The sequence below is a fragment of the Python bivittatus genome, unplaced genomic scaffold (assembly GCF_059951505.1).
Source record: "Python bivittatus isolate LINGU-HERP-01145 unplaced genomic scaffold, Pbiv_v1 ctg000170_np1212, whole genome shotgun sequence".
Lineage (NCBI taxonomy): Eukaryota > Metazoa > Chordata > Lepidosauria > Squamata > Pythonidae > Python > Python bivittatus.
The window spans coordinates 961,513-977,996 of NW_028277039.1; the positions used below are offsets into that span (position 1 = coordinate 961,513).

Below are 16,484 nucleotides of genomic sequence, written 5' to 3' on the forward strand. Positions count from 1 at the left end.
GAACCAGCCTGGCCAGCACCGTTCTAGTTCCTGGCACTGATCATCCTCCCAGATGAATAAAGCTAGATCTGGAACCAGATTAGAAGAGGTAAATTATCTGAATCCATTTCAAACACTTAAAGCTGGGAAGTCACCACCAGCTCTGTTTTGTCCAAAACTGAAATGATTGGTCAGAAATTATTCAGTAAGATAGACTTGTTTTTTAAAATGTCAATAATACTTCTTGCAAACCACAATGGAATTCATCTACAGGTAGTCCTTGCTTAACAACCATCCTGCTTAACAATCTATTTTCCAGTCCCTATTGTGGTTAAGCGGGATAGTTGTTAAGTGAGTCACCACATGACTGGACCCAACTTTACAACCATTTTTACAACGGTCATTAAGCAAATCACATTGTCCTTAAGCAAATCCAGTTTCTCCAATGGACTTTTTTGCTGGAATTCACTTAACAATCATGTGATTCACTTAGCGACCATTGTAAAAAAGGTCACAAATCGCGATCACATGACTACAGGGGTGGCATGATGCTTTGCGACAATCATAAGTGCGATTACAGGTTGTAAAGTACTTTTCTCCCAGGCCACTGTAACCATTGTTAAACAGTGGTTAAGTGAGGACCACCTGTAATCCCTACCCTGACTACTACAGCAAGGCAGAGCAAATCTCATCTTTCCAAGAATCCTATCCATACTACTGAAAGCCATCATCATAAGCCAAGACACTATAACTAATGTCTCTTTTCCTGGACTAGTACTGCAGCAAGAACACCTCCCAAGATGTTCACAATGTAGTCCACTTCCATGGCCTTTAAAACAACCTTTGGGAACTGGGTGATGGAAAAGCAGAGCAAGGACCCCAACTGTGCTAAATGGGCTAAAGGAACTTTGTGAATTGGTCCAATGCGAGTGCTAGAGAGAGCAGGGAATGACAGAAGCGGCTGAGGAGGGAGGTGAGTGACTGCTAAGATGGCCCTGAAAAAATCCCAACTGCCCAGGACATGGACACTTTAGGATCCACATATCAGAAGAACGGTCAAGCATCTAACAGTCACAGATTACTCAAAAGCTGCAAGCTGTGCTTTGGGAGCTGCATCTAGCATTAGGACATTCTGACACTGAGGCTACCCAGCAGTTGGCTTAGATCCAACGGCTGTGGGGTGAGCAGCTATGCCCAGAAGCCTCAACCTGACCCATGCTCTTTCCCAGCTCTCTCCACACCTGAGAACTCTTCCTACCTTCAATGTGTCTCCTCACTGTCCACACGGCATTAGGATTACCAGGCAACTCCGAGACCGCCATTTCAGACACCTAGCAAGGGACAAAGCAGTAGCTTACATGCAGAAGATTTATGAAAATGAAGCAGCCTTAGAGATTAATAGCAAGAATCAATAACAGAATCAAGGCTTATGCAAGCCCTTCTCCCTTTCTATACACCAACATCTCAGAGACATGAAAAGTTAAAAAAAAAAACCTTAAAAAATCTTGGGGGGGGGTTCTTTGTGGGGGAGGGGGAAGGTGCATTTTTATCTGACATCTTTACAAGAGAAAGAAGAAGTTCAGCTGTTTTACTCCTTTACAGGAATAGTGACACAAAGCCTTTGGGTGCTTTGATTTGACCGGAAGCAAGTCCCCATGATCCCAGGCAGAGAACTATCAAAGCCATCCCAACCTTCCTGCCCCCCCACCAACTGGACATGCTAGGGACTCAGCATAGAACTATACTTCCTTGTAGCCAAACACCGTTCACCAGAAGCATGTTTCACAGAGATTCACAGCCTAGAACAATTTTGAGTCCCTGCCTAGCACATAACAAAAACAAATTAAAGAGATGGGAGGAAACAAACATGGCACACTGGTCAATCAGCAGAAATTGAAACAAAGAATCAATTTTCGACTTTGGGTTCAAGCTTTCAGATGGGACTCTACACTCATTCAGGAGGCTTCATACCTCAAGTCCATGTCTCAGTACTCTCAGAGAAGACCGTGGCCCCCTTCCGCATGCCACATACAGTTGAGGGGTATCTTCATTTGCAAGGTCAGCGATCTGCACAGAAATCCAAAGGACGCTAATGAGAAATCAAAGCACCCTCTGAAATCAGCTTCTGCTCCTCTACCAAAGTAGCAACACAAAGTTTGCTTCCATCTGACATGACTGGAGTGCAGAACTGACCGAAAACTGGAGTATTAGCAAAATAAGCAACAAACAGCAAGTTTCAGAACTGTGAATATCACCATCACCAGGCCATCTGCTTGGCAGGCAAGTACAAACATCTCACCTTCAAAACAGATCAGGGCATTTACCCAAGAAAGTCAGGCTCCTTTCCGTCAGCATGGTGTCTATTGTGGCTTGCTCACTCACCTGAACAAACGCCAAAGCAATTTTCCTGTCACACATGGCCATGGGTGAATAAAAACCATTTTATTTCTCTTTATTCTCACCCTCTCAACAATTTTTCAGGGTGTTTCACAAACACTCTGAACTTTGTCCAGAGGCAAGGCTGATGCCCGTTTACTCCTGGCCTGCTCCAGAAAGACCTGGTTTCACGGGTGCGTCTCTAGGGCAGGAGAGGAGTCTCTCCTGCAGCATCTCATCAAGTGAAGCAACTGCATCTTCAAGCCTCTCTGAAACTCCAGCAGGGTGGGGGCCATTCAAATCTCAGGGAGAACCTCATTTCAGAGGGTAAGCACTGCGACAGAGAAGGCACACTTCTGGGGCCCTAACAGATGGCATTGCTCAACTGAAGAAACCAGGAGCATACCAATCCTGAAGTGGCTGGGCAGCCCCTCAAGTAATTAAGCCCTATGCTGTGTAGGGCTTCACAGTTAGTGAGCAGCACCTTGAACTGCGTCCAGAAGCAAACGGGCAACCAGTGCAGCTCGCAAAGCAGAGGTGTTATACAGCCATACCGACACATGCCCATCACTGCTCGTGACCAGGGAAGCTTCTCTGCCACAGCACCTCCCCTCTGGAGCGGCATCCCCCAGAGATCCGGATGGCTCCCACCCTGACGACATTCAGGAAGCTGCTGGACCTGGCTCTTCTCCCAGGTTGACGGCTGAGCCCCTGCTGGAAGGGGTGTTTGTTGACGTATCTGCCTTTGGGATGCTTATGAATTCTTTTTCTACTGTCAGTTATTATATTTTCTTATTATTTTTAACTGAAGCCACCTGGAGTCATTAGTAGTCAGGCGGCTTCTAAATTAATGAATTAAGAATCAGATTTGCCTTTTAAGTTATTGCTTTTTGCCTTTTAAGCCATGGTTTCAGAACTTAAGCTTAAAACTCCTACTCCAAGTGCTACCTCATTATTCTGAAAATTTTAAATATATGCACTGTGTCTCAGCTAAGTGATGTACACTGATCCACAGTTGAGCGTTCAGACCTGAAGCTGGCTTGCTTTGGGGCTAAAATGTTTTTGGAGGACATCCAATCGAGAAGTTTGTAATATAGAAATCTAGTATATAATTTACTGATTACAGATAGAAGGCTAATTGGTCAATAATTTGCAGGGTCACATTTATCACTTTTCTTGTAAACTGGGATAATAATAAAGCCAATTTTTAAGGATACATAAGGAGTTATTTATGGCTGTGAACAGGGGAGCAAGCACAGACACCTACCACATAGAGTTTAATTTTAAGAATTCTGGTAAGATGAAATATTTACCAGGAGCATTACTATTTTCCAACTGAGAAATTGTTTTTGAACCTTAGGGGTGAAGCTGAGGGCCATTCAGGGAGAGGTTCATCCAATAACTGGGCAGGAAATTCACTACCTCCAGATGCAGTGTATAAATGACCAAAATATCCAGTCCAAGACTCAAGGAGAATTAGATTATTATTGCTCTCAATGTTTATTTGGTGTCTTTTTTTTAGGAACTAAAAGTTTTCATATGAGGGGAGTCATTACAGATACAGGCATTCTCGTAGGCAAGAATTACCCGTGCTTTAGCTGTGCTACACTCATTGTCAAACCAGGGTTTAGACCAAGGGTTAAGTGGGTTGAACAGGCTGTTAAGTGCTTTTGGGCAAGGCTAATGATTCTCTGATAGACTGAGACTATTTCAAGGGCATCACTGGTTGTACATATAGACTGCCTCAAACAGCCAAAGGGGCAACAAAAAATTAAGATGAGATCACAGCCAGTCTGTTCATCCAGATTGGTCTAAGATACTTGTCAGTAAGGGTTAAATCATAAGCTGGTAATAATCAATTTGGACCAGTTGATTCAAAAACAAAAGACTCCACTATCGGAAGGTGGTCACTCTCTGGATGAAAGGTAACACTAAAATCTTTGCAATGGAAGCAAAAGTGCTAGTAACTATCATGGGGTCTAGGGTTGGTACCCCTCTAGAGCCCCAAAAAGTGAGTTCACCTGTGGGATCCCCTAGCATAGATCCATTAAGAATCTTTAAGTCAAATTTTGTTTCCAATAGGAAAAGTTTCCAATCCCCTGTGTTAATGCCGGAATCCTTAAGGTTTCCAGAAAGTCTCCTCAAACGAGGAAAAACATGGGACATTGTGATGCTGCAAGAGAACCTGATCATTACTCCCCAACCTGGCACAGAAGTCAGGGGAACTTCCTTAGTCCATCTCACTTTGCTAGGTAGGTTCTCTTCTACCCCAAGAAGACAAATTAATGACTATTTGGCATATTGCAGTCTTACCATCTCAGCATGACCTGTTTGGGATTTGATTAAATTCTTGCTGAACTGAAGCTGACGATTTGGGATCTAGACATCCAAAACAACAGAGCTAAAGTCTCCCATCCCTTTACCCTGGACAAACTGAAGTGCTACCTATGAGGGCAACCACTGGTAGATATACGTCTCCCATATGAAAGCCGAATTTGCTTTTGTTCAGACTTGGGAGGTAGAATCTGCCTCACACATGCTATTAAAATGTCCACTGTACACCCAATAGTGACTGAACCTGATACTTCAACTTGATACTTCCATTGTGACCGGGAGTCCATTACACTTTAGAAACTTCCAAGGAGGTTACAAAATTTCTATCAATAGTTATAGCTGTTAGAAGCCATCTGGTTCCTTCCACATGTTATTAATGGTTAGCTGTTGACTGTTTTAGGATTTTTTTTCACAATTCTTAAAATTCCTTTTTATAATTATTGTATTTCTGAGTTCTTTTTCTTGTGTTTGGTCTTGAACTGTAAATAAATTTTGAGTGATTGAAGTATTATTTGTGAGGTATCTCATATTCATTTAAAATTTAGTATTTGTATAAGAACTTCTTGAAAGTAATCAGTTTTATTTGCAAAATAAAATGGCTATTTATTGCAAGAATACACTGGGAATAAACTGCAAAGAAGCAGTTAAGTTCTTTAACAATCATATTACTACAATTCCTCTGAAAGTAGTGATTCCTTTTTAAAGAAGGAAGAGCATGTTACAGTTGTAACAGTGAAGTTTAAAGTTACAGGTATGTAGAAGGGGGGGCTGGGCATTTGTATGACGAACTCTGACGACAAAACACAAAGGCTAAACTGCTACACAGCTTATGGACCTCTCCGAATCCTAGCAAAAAGGGCTGGCTTGCCAGGAACAGCCAGGCAGAAATACAGTGGTACCTCGGGATACGAACTTAATCCGTTCCGTGACTCTGGGCGTATCCCGAGTTGGTCGTAACCCGAAGGAAATTTCCCCATAGGGTTCAATGTAAATCCGGTTAATCCGTTCCGCCCTCTGAATTTGGTCGCACCCCGAGGCAAATTTCCCCATAGGGTTCAATGTAAATCCGGTTAATCCGTTCCGCCCTCCGTCCGAATTTGGTCGCAACCCGAGGCAATTTCCCATAAGGTTCAATGTAATTACCGTTAATCCGTTCTGGCGTCCACGGACCACACGGAAAGCGGCCGGGCGCGGCGTGGTGCGGCGCGAAAATGGCCGGGTGCAGCGCGGCGCGGCGTGAAAACGGCCCGGCGCAGCGCGAAAACGGCCCGGCGCGGCGCGGCGCGAAAACAGCCCGGCGCGGCGCGAAAATGGCCGCGGACCACGCGGCAGGGCCGGAAAAACAGCCACGGACCACGTGGCATGGGCGGAAAAATGGCCGCGGACCACGTGGCATGGGCAGAAAATGGCCGCGGACCACGTGGCACGGGCGGAAAATGGCTCGTACCCCGAGGCGGAGTTCGCAAACTGAGGTAAAATTTTGGGGCCAGAGCTGGTCGTAACCCGAAAAATTCGCAAGCAGAGGCGTTCGTATCCCGAGGTATCACTGTATATCAAACACAGAACTGGTCATCTTGAAAACGTATTAATCCTTTGACCCCCTCAGTAAGGAACAGAGCGGTAGTGCAGGGGGGGAATTTCTTGGGGGAAAAGCAGCACACAGGCTGGCCTGCCCGGCACTTCTCATCCGAAGCCACAGCCCCACTCACTCCTGCCAGAGCTAACTCTGCACCGCCACTTGCCCCACGGCAGGGGAAGGGAAGGTCCACGTGAAAGAGCAACATACCTGACAGGACAAAATCGGAGACAGACTGTCCAGCTCGTCCACCAATACCAGGTTTTTAAGGGGCCGGGGCTGGAAGAAGAACGTGTCCCCCTCCTCCAGAGGCATCGCAGAGGAGAACTCAGGCTCATCGTCATCGTCTCCAAGGTGAGCAATCTGGTAGAGGTAGCTGCAAGCAGAAGAGGGGAACTTCTTAGCAGGGACCTGCCAGCACTTCCTTATGACAAGCAAGAAGAGGAGCTTCAAGTCAAGGGAGGCGAGAAACTAACGGCTCACGAGTCGCCTTTCTCAGCAGACTGTCTTTCCATGACAATCTGTAACTGAACGATCCCCAGACAGGGAAAAGATGGGCCTGGATGCCAGCCAGAAGCATTTCTATGCCCAACTCTTGCTTTGAAAAGGAAACTGGAGGTTTTACTTACTGGTTTCCAAACTCAGAAGCCACAAAGAGAAAGCCTGTTTTCAGCACACACATGGCTGCAGCTACAGGAACAGTGTCAAAGTACTTCAGTCGAATTTCTGTGACCTGAAGCCAACAGAAAGGCATTTCTGCATGAGACAATACTGGTGGTTTTAGGTCTCTCTTTCAAATTAAATGTGGTCAGACTTACCATGTCCTCATCAGTCTCCAAGGTGATTTTGAAAATATCACCCTGCTCTGTTTGAGCTAAGAAAAAAAACATTGACTTGGTCTTGTGTGTAGCAGAACAGACAAAGATCATGCCTCTCTCAGGGTCATCCAAGTCATTCTGTCAACAAGAGAAGCAAGTCAGTAGCTGAAAAACAAAGGCTGGCCTAGTGCAACCAAAGCCACCTTTTCAATAGTATCAAATAACATCAGTCTGTATTTCTGTTTGAAGTCCCTCAAAAGCAAAAAGAGCACCAGCTAGGAATCAACTAGAGGAAAAAGGGCTAGGAACCATCCTTGATGAAGGAGAGCACTGGATCTTATACGTATGTAGTCTCTCGACGTGCTCTCTCCAGGTTCCCCAAAGGCATGCAACAGTGCCCTCTGATCAGCTCTCTTCCTCGTTCTCCAACTGGATAGCTTCACGGATAGCTTTGTATGTTCTCTCTATCAAAGCCTCGTTCCCAGTATTTCCCTACCATTACCTCAAAATGCCGTTTCTCTTTCCCCACTCATCTCTGAAGTCTTTGCTTCTTTTTCTCCCATGTTCTTCAGTTACCAAGTCCTGTTAGCTCTTCCGTGTTAATTTTACCATGTCTTTTGGTGCACTCACTCCATTCCAACGGATGGAGAGCATTTTTGAGAAAGACATCTTTGTAGTATTCAGCTTATCCATATCTAGAAAGCCTCCCCAGCTTTTGTTCTCAAGTTCACCTCCTCCTGATGCTTCCCTGCCATGCTCTTCTGCATTCTCTCTCGCACCGTGATTTATACCAGTTCCCTTCCTTTTCAAGTCTTTCAACAAATCCTCCAGTTTAGCCTCCTGGAAACACTTTTGCTGCACCATCCTTCAACTTCCTCTTTCCCAGGATTCCCCCCTCCCCCACTAATAATCCCCACATAATTAAAATACTTTTATCACCTCATACCTGGGCACTCTAGAACAACTCACAGTAAAGGAGCAAGTGCATTTAAAAGGTCAAACAGCAAGAGTAGCAGCAAAAACAAAGCCTGAACTGAACTGAACCCTAACCCTAACCCAAAACAAACTGAAAACTCTAAACCTAAAAATTACAGTCTGGATGTTCTGTAAAAACATAGTCATATTTACTTGCATGCCAGAAAGATAATTAATATGATGTTGATGGGGGGGCAGGGGAGAGCCTGCCAAGTACCTCATTAAGGGGAGATTTGAGGGAGCTCTCTCCCTCAGCAGGGACCCACATTGAACACATGTGAGCTTAGTAAAGACTCAGAGGGCAGAGGTGTATTATGCACATCATCAGGGCCAAGATTTTCTATTGTTTTCCTTGTTTGGGGAGAAATCTGGGGCTTTTGGTTTTTAAAAAACAATTGTGACTATTTTGGGGCTTGGACTATAGCCCTTATGTTTTTCCTACCTATTTCCTACCATTCTCCTTTTCCTCCAAGGACTGCAGAAATGGGGTCTAGGAGTGCATCTGGATGATTTTTAGATACTCAGGAAACTTTATTTTTTCAGAACAGTAAAGGTTGTAAGATACTTACCCTTCTCCTGGGAATTGGACATCGAATATCTGGTTGGTCACCAAAGTTTTTGTAGGTAATGTAGTTTTCAGAGCAAATCAGCACCCCACTGGGACCATCAGAGCCTCCAGGAACTAAAGAACATGGCCATGTTAAAGAACAAAAGCAGCTAAGTTCATATTTTTATCTTTATGTAAAAAGGGAAGGAGAAAATTCTTCCTTCTGACAACATTATTTAAATCCTACAAAAGGATTCAATGCCAAACTTTCATAGGGCTACATCTGTCCCTTCAAGTGTACACTGGCCCCCCAACCAGGTTGTCACCTATCATTATGAGAGGTGCATGTTAAGGCCTGGGGTACCAGAAATATGAATCACAGCAAGGAAGTGTACAGGCAAAAAGGAGGCAGAGAAGTACTCAGAGGCTGAAAAAAGTTTCTGAAGCAGCTTAGCAACTTCTCAAGACAGAGACTTTAAACTGCTTAAAGGTTTCAGAATGGAAGACCGATTGCAGACAATTTGTTTGCTAGAAGATGAAATGACACTACTAAAATTCTATCAAAGATTCTTTTCTCTAGGTTTATTAATTCTATGTACAAATGCCTTTTTCCTACAAGGATTGAAAAAGAGGGTACCTGTTATAAGAAAATTTCCATGCTCTTCCAACGGTTCACTGTATTTCCTGACCACATGGTTCAAACCTAAATCTAACTCGTAAAATGTTAAAGTCTGCTGTGTGTTTGCTGCAGCTTCACCAGTGGGATCGTTGTCAGCTTCCTAAGGAAAACAATACCATTTATGTACCATGTGAAATCAGCAATGTTTTTTGAGAAGGTATCTTATGCTTTCTAAAGGTATAACCCAACGAGGAAACTTCTAATAGAAGGCACATTCAGAGGTTTTTGCAATCAACTGTAAAAATGGACTAACTCAGACTACAGGGTGCTTATCTGTGCTGCAAAGCTCAGTAACATACATTCCCAAAGGCACAAGTTCCACGAAAGCCACTGTAGAGCCCAGCCACTTGGAGGTTGATTCAAGGGGTCTAGAACAAGTATCCCCAGGGAAGCAACCAGACGTTTGCTGCACCACAAGAGCGCAAGGGCTCCAAAGAGGGATCAGGACAGAGGCTCATCCGGCCCAAGGTTATGTCGCACAAGCCTGGACTGCAGAGCAGGGACCTCTTTCAGAGGCTTCCCAGGAACTGGCATTTCAGACCTGCTGCTGCTGAGTCAAGATGCAGGAAACAGCCATCAAGGACAGTAGCTACACTGAAAGCCCCATTCCCCATGAGCTTCTCCATCCTTCTAAACCATCTAATTTGGCCCCATTATCACAACCGCAGACAAGTAATTTACTGTTTCTGTGTCAGAAAATATTTCCTGAATACAAATTTGCCCACCATTAGTTTTAGTGGCTGACCCCAAGTTCTAACACTGAGAGAAGGAAAAAAACCTTCTCTCCCCTTATGATCCCTGCCTTTCAGGATTTCACTTCCTTTGTTACAAGCTAAAAGCCTCACTTATGGTGCCCCTTCCTTGTAGGGGAGCTGCCCTTTTCAAGCCCTATAATATCAAGAGGTAGCTTGGTGCAGTGGTTAAGGCTCCAGGCTAGGAACCGGCAGACCCTGAGTTCTAGTCCCACCTGAGGCACGAAGCCAGCCGGGTGACCTCGGGCCAGTCCTTTCTCTAGGAAGCAGGCAATGGCAAACCACTTCCAAAGAACCTTGCCAAGAGAACTTCAGGGACCCATCCAGGCAATTGCCAGGAGTCAACAATGACTCAAAGGCACCAAAAAAAAAAAAGTGACCGATACTCCAAGGATAGAGCCTCACCAGAGATAGAAAGATAAAGAGATATGTGGACCTTATAATGTCAGCAATTATGTTATTCAATTCTTTCCTTAACAGTCCCAGCAAAGAATCCTGCACATCAGGATGACACTTTTATTAAGCTGACCACTCTCACTCCAATAGCCGCTGCTGCTACCACCAAAACTGGTGGGACAGAGGCACTGGGGTTTCAGAGATTCTCCTTGAAAGTCACCACCACCATCCCACAATCCTATACCCAGCAATTCAAAGCTGGATACACACACCTGCCAGCCTCAAAGCACACGCTATGAGCTCCTCTAACACACTTGTTCCTTGCCCTAAAGAATATACTATTGTTGCAGCAGTTTCACAACTACAAGCTGACCACCACCACTAACAATCTCAACAAGCTGATCTAACACAAATCTAGTTATCTTATTGCAATAAGGAGACAATAAAACAGGCAGCAGGTGCCACAGAATGGAGTAAGCAAACACCTTCATATTTAACCTATTAATAATAAATGACTGTTACATTTTAACAACATCAAGAGGATAAATGAGGAATCATTAGGGAGAGATACTACCTCATAATCCATTTCCAGGCAAGCAAACATGGGGTTTTCAAACCCAACATCGACTCCAACCACATGATAAACCAAGGTGTTGGCCTTGTGGGCTTCTAATGGAGAAGAAATGGTGAGCCGAGCTGCAGCATCTCTGTTCAGAATGTACACAAGCTTCTGTTTCTCAATGGCACCTGCAGGTAAAGAGAGGAAGTGCTGAAAAAGGAGAGTGGCAGCACCAGAAGTTCAGTATCAAAGCTGTCCAGACCTTGTCCTGCTCTCAAGACCCAGCCACCTTTTCCCATCCCCTGCTGAACAGCCAGGGCTCAAAGCTGCCATGTCACATTTGTTCTCCTCGCTTTTCCAATGTGATCAGAGACTCCTTTTTTAAATTAATCATAGTTTTTCTAGAACAATCCCCTGAAAAGCAAATCATTAAGCTCTGAAACTGCCAAATTTGCTTGAAGTGAAAGATCTTCCAGCTCGTGAGCTGCCTGTCCCTATAGGAAGCCATGGTTGTTTCAACAACATAACTTAACTCAAGGCTATGAGAACAGGAGTCCTACAAAAAGATGACATAGAAAAAGCAGAATTCCATCAGTTACTACCTAAAATATGAAACTGAATTTCACAAAATCCTAGGGTGGGAAGGGAACTTGGAGATCTTCTAGCCCAACCTCCTGCCCAGGGCAGGAATCCTCAGATCAACCTGGACAAATGGCTGTCCACCTTTTGTTTGAATCTGCAGTGGTGGAGCCTTCTCTGAGTCCAGGAGGTAGGCTGTTTCACTGCTTAACAGCCCTCACAGTCAGGAAATCTCTCCTTATCATGAATTTAGATCTCTCTCTATAAAGCTTCCACCAACTGGTTGGAATAAATCCATGCCCTCTTCCCTATGACAAGGACTCAAAGACTACACAGTTTTGTGCTGGTTGTCCTCCTTCCTCTAGGGTACGTTCCAGTTGGTGTTGATAAGAGGGAAGAGGTTTAGCCTGCAGCTCTAGCACTGTGGGGTGCCACAGGGCTCAACTCCTATTTAACATCTACGTGAAACTCCTGGGTGAGGTTATTCCCCAGCAGGGGGTGAGGTATCATTAGTACCTAGATGATATTCAGTTCTACATCTCTGCCCCAAGCAGAGGCAGAGGTCTTGGAGGTCTTGCCCTGGTGTCTGGAGACTGTGGGGGTAAGGGTCGGGGCTTTAGCCCAACCTTAGCAAGTCTGAGCTATGGGTTTTAGAATCCCCACCACCGTCCAGTGATGGGGAATTCACTCTTTAATGGTGAATGGGGTTGCACTACGACAGAACTGATGCACAATTTGGAGATCTTCCTGGGCTCACAGCTCCTGCTTCATGTTGTGCACCATTGTGTCCTTTCCTGGAGTGGAAGGCCCTGCTTATGGTCACTCACACCCTGGTCACCTCTCATGAAACTACTGCAATGCACTCTATATGGGGCTGCCCCTGAAGAGCATCCAGAAGCTGCAATTGGTCCAGAATGCAGTGGCATGGACAATTATGGGTGTTTCTTATTTTATCCATGTTACACCTTGGCTACACGAGCAGTGCTGGCTCCCGGCAGGGTTCTAGGTATAATCTGAGAAGTATGATTTTTCTGTCACACTATCTTACCAACTGAGATCAGACCGGCCCCGACCCTGCTGGCCTTCTGGAAAGCCTTGAAACCTGGTTGTTTGCCCAGGCATGGGAGTCATGAAGTTAGTAAAGCCTGGGTAGGTTGATATTATCTTATACTGTTTTTATTCTCAGATGCTTTTTTAAATTATTTGTTTTAATAGCTTTATGTTATGATTTCTACTTAAACTCTGCTGTCCAGAATTGCCGTGGTTAGAGGGGCAGCAATCTAAATCAATTATATCAATCAGTTAGATCTCCCCTTAGCCTTCTCTTCTTCAAGCAAAACATACCCAGTTCTTTTAACGTTGCTCCATAAAATCTCATCTCCAAGCCCTCACCCTCTTTGTTCTCTTCTCAGCCCTCTTTCCAGTTCCTCAGCATCCTTCCTGTACTGTGGCGACCAAAACTAGACACAGTACTCCAGGTGCAGCCTGACCAGTGCAGCCTAGAGCAGAACTATCACTTTGTATAATCTCAACATTATACCTCTGTTGATAAGACCAAGATTACATTGGCTATTTTGGTAGCTGCAATGCACTGCTGGCTTATTCTTAATCTATGGTCTACCAGGATACTAAGATTTTTCTCATGAGCACTACTGCCAAGCCAGGTACTGCCTATTAGTGCTTGCTCATCTGACTTCTCCCATCTAAGTGGAGAATTCTACACTTCTTACAACTGAACTTCATTTTGTTGAAAAAGGCCCAGTGTTCAAGTCTAAAAAGGCCTTTGAACTTTGAGCCTGTCTTCTGAGATCCTATAAATCCCCTTCCAACTTTGTGTCATCTGCAAGCACCCCTTCTCTCTCCTCATCTAAGTCATTTACAGAAATGTTGAAGAGCACTGGGCCCAGGACAGAACCCTGAGGTCCCCTGCTGGCTACCTCTCCCCCTCTTTCTTTCTTCACACACTAAACCTATTTTCTTTTTGTCACCAAGATGTACAGTGGTACCTCGGGTCACGAACGCTTCTGTTCACGACCAATTTGGGTCACGAACAGCACCGTTCGCAAAATTTTGCTTCCGTCCGCGAACTCCGCATCGGGTGACGAACAGGATCTGCGGCCATTTTCCCTGCCGTGACACGTGGTCGTGGCTTCCTGTAGGGAGGGGGACTCTCCCTCCAAGCAATAATCGCCTCCCCACCCGCCTTCCTGTCCTCCACGCCAGAAGTCTCGCTACACGCTAGCCTTGAGCAAGGTTAGCGTTCTCTCTCTTTGTACTGCACTGTACTGTATTTTGTTTCATATTTTTGTGGTTTAAAAAAAAAATACATATGGTTCAGAACGGATTAACCGTAATTACATTGAACCTTATGGGAAAATTTGATTCGGGACACGACCAAAATCGGGTCGCGACCAAATTCGGAGGGGTCAGAACGGATTAACCGTATTTACATTGAACCTTATGGGAAAATTTGATTCGGGTCACAACCAGAGTCACGGAACAAATTAAGTTCGTGACCCAAGGTACCACTGTATTTAAAGGCCAACAAGCAATTATAACAAGTACCTGATCAGAAATGGATCCAAGTGTCTCCATAACTTATTTCAGAGAAGAGACATGAATTCCTAATCATCATTTCAGGTCAAACTGCCTGTTTTCCAACTGGCTCCATAGAAAATGCACTTGTGAGCACTGGCATTGGAGTCAAAGTTGTGACTTTGTGTTCTGTAAGTTAGCTGCTTCTTGTTCTTGTGTTCGGTTATTTGGGGAAGTATGTCTTTCTGTGAAATCCATGAATTCTGACTGGCTGCACCCACCATGCCCTCTCCCCCCAAATTTTATGATGGCACTTTTCATACTTTTTCAAAAATCCAAGCAAGCCTCACAAGCCAAAAACATTAAAATTTCTGATCAAAACACTTATTGGCCATTTTCACATAATACAAAGCAACAGTTGGTTGAACTATGCTTTACAGAATAAATCATAACTAGCTAAGACCACACAACATGCTAAACCATAAACCATAGTTACAAATCACACTGGTCAGTTTCACAAAACATGCAACTCAGACTCAAATCATTGCCAAAAGTAAGTGCAATTAAAACATTTTAACACTGACATGGACACCAGGCACCAATGACATGCATCATTCAACATCTGCATCCAGAATAATTATTCCCATTCATTTCTTTAACCATTCCACCCAACTGCCATTAACATACAACTGCCCCAACTTACTGATCATGACAGCCCGCCCTTTAGGATCCACAGCTAAGTACTGTCCTGGAACAATTCTGCGACAACCACTCTTGCCAAAAGTTTCCTGATGAATTTTCTCAAACACATTTTTAGAGGGCTGGTATTCCAGGATAACAATACGACCTGAATCACTGCCCACGACAATATAGTCCTTGGTCCCACCAGTTAATCTGAAGGCCATGAGGGAGCGAATGATGCCAAAAACTTCTACTGTCAACAAGGTATGAACCTTTCCGGTGTTTGGATCAGGACGAAGCAATTCCAAGATTTTCCCTCGGGAAACAACAATTTCTTGCTGTTTAGTACCTGTAAAAAACAAACTACAATCAGCAACTCAGGAGGATTAAAACCCTTCACTACCCCACCAATTTCAATCCTATCTGGTGGCAGTAAGAGCAGCAAAGCATCCATTCTCTTTACTTATTGTGTCCACAGACCCTGGGTGAGCAGTTTCAATCTATAATATGGGTGGGTGGAGCACTTGGGGTCATGGTTGCTCCAATGTGTGGCACCACAGGGCTCTCCTGCTCTCTCCCATATTACTTAACATCTAAATGAAGGCACTGGGTGAGGCCATCCACCAGTTCAAGGTGAAATATCATCAGTACACCGATGATATTCAGCTGTACAATAGCACCTGGGCCAAGAATCTGGAGGCTGTCAGGGGCAAAATAAATTCGGATTAAATCTTTCCAAGACGGAGTTGCAGAACATTGATAGATATCTGAGAGTGTCAATCCCAACAGTCAGCCAGGACGGAACTGTGCTCTTCACGAAGCAGTTGGTTACTGATCTGGGAGCCCTCTTGGAATCATTAATGCAGATTCCCCTTGCTTTATGCTAGGGTTAATTCCCCAAAACCTCACCTAACCTCACATATTTTGTAACCCAACTCTTTAAAGTGATTTTTTTTTTAGCATAAAGTGAATTCTTGAACAAAAATGATCAATTGCATAATAACAAATTTGCATAAAGCAAGGGAAACCTGTACTGCTTAAACATCAAGTAGGAGCTGTGGCTCTCCCCATCTTTGCCGAGTTTCATTTGGCGTGCAAGTTGCAAGTCTACATGGAGTAGGATGTTTCAGCAGTGGTAACGCGTGCCTTGATCACCCCCTAGCTAAGTTACTGTAATGCTCACTACTTGGGGTAGCCTTTGGAGACCACCTTGAAGCTGCAACTGGTCCAGAATGCAGTGGGGAAACTATTGGTGGGTAAATCCTACTGCTGGTAACACGCCTTCTAAAACTGCTGCACTGGTTACTGATGGGCTTCCAGAGGCAACTCAAAATGCTGGCAAGCACCAAGATACATTGGGCGTTGCCCTGCCATGGCTGAATCTGCCCATCCAGTAAGAACATCTTGAGAATGCCTACTAAGAGTCCTTCCTCCACAAGAGATTAGGAGAACATGAGCCAGATAACAGAGCCTTTTGTTGTGGCCTCTGCACTTTGGAGTTCTCTAAGGAGGTCTGTCCAACCACCTCCCTAATGGCATTTGAAAAGGCATCAATTCCACCCAGCTTTGAACTTTAGTTGTTTGCTAGTGGCACCCCTCTTAGGGAAGGTTGTCAGAGTTCATATCGTCACATCATGCCTGTTTTATGCTTTCGCTCTTTTGGAACTGTAAGTAAATAAGTAAATATTAGACCTTGAC

General features: G+C 44.5%; 1 protein-coding gene and 1 non-coding gene across 2 annotated transcripts in view; both read right to left on the reverse strand.

Annotated features, from left to right (window-relative positions):
- The window catches only part of SF3B3 (splicing factor 3b subunit 3), a 55,423-nt gene that overhangs the window by 38,165 nt on the left and 774 nt on the right, over positions 1-16,484 (reverse strand). Inside the window, exons 3-11 of the mRNA XM_088135436.1 lie at positions 14,809-15,135; positions 11,007-11,179; positions 9,243-9,384; positions 8,628-8,740; positions 7,084-7,221; positions 6,895-6,998; positions 6,476-6,641; positions 1,951-2,046; positions 1,238-1,310 (exon numbers count right to left, since the gene is read on the reverse strand). Coding sequence (XP_087991562.1) covers positions 1,238-1,310; positions 1,951-2,046; positions 6,476-6,641; positions 6,895-6,998; positions 7,084-7,221; positions 8,628-8,740; positions 9,243-9,384; positions 11,007-11,179; positions 14,809-15,135 — 1,332 coding nt within the window. The remainder of the gene's footprint in view (positions 1-1,237; positions 1,311-1,950; positions 2,047-6,475; positions 6,642-6,894; positions 6,999-7,083; positions 7,222-8,627; positions 8,741-9,242; positions 9,385-11,006; positions 11,180-14,808; positions 15,136-16,484) is intronic.
- On the reverse strand, positions 14,132-14,214 carry LOC112542582 (small nucleolar RNA SNORD111). The gene has a single exon (XR_003086286.1). It is a non-coding gene; the product is annotated as a small nucleolar RNA SNORD111 (small nucleolar RNA).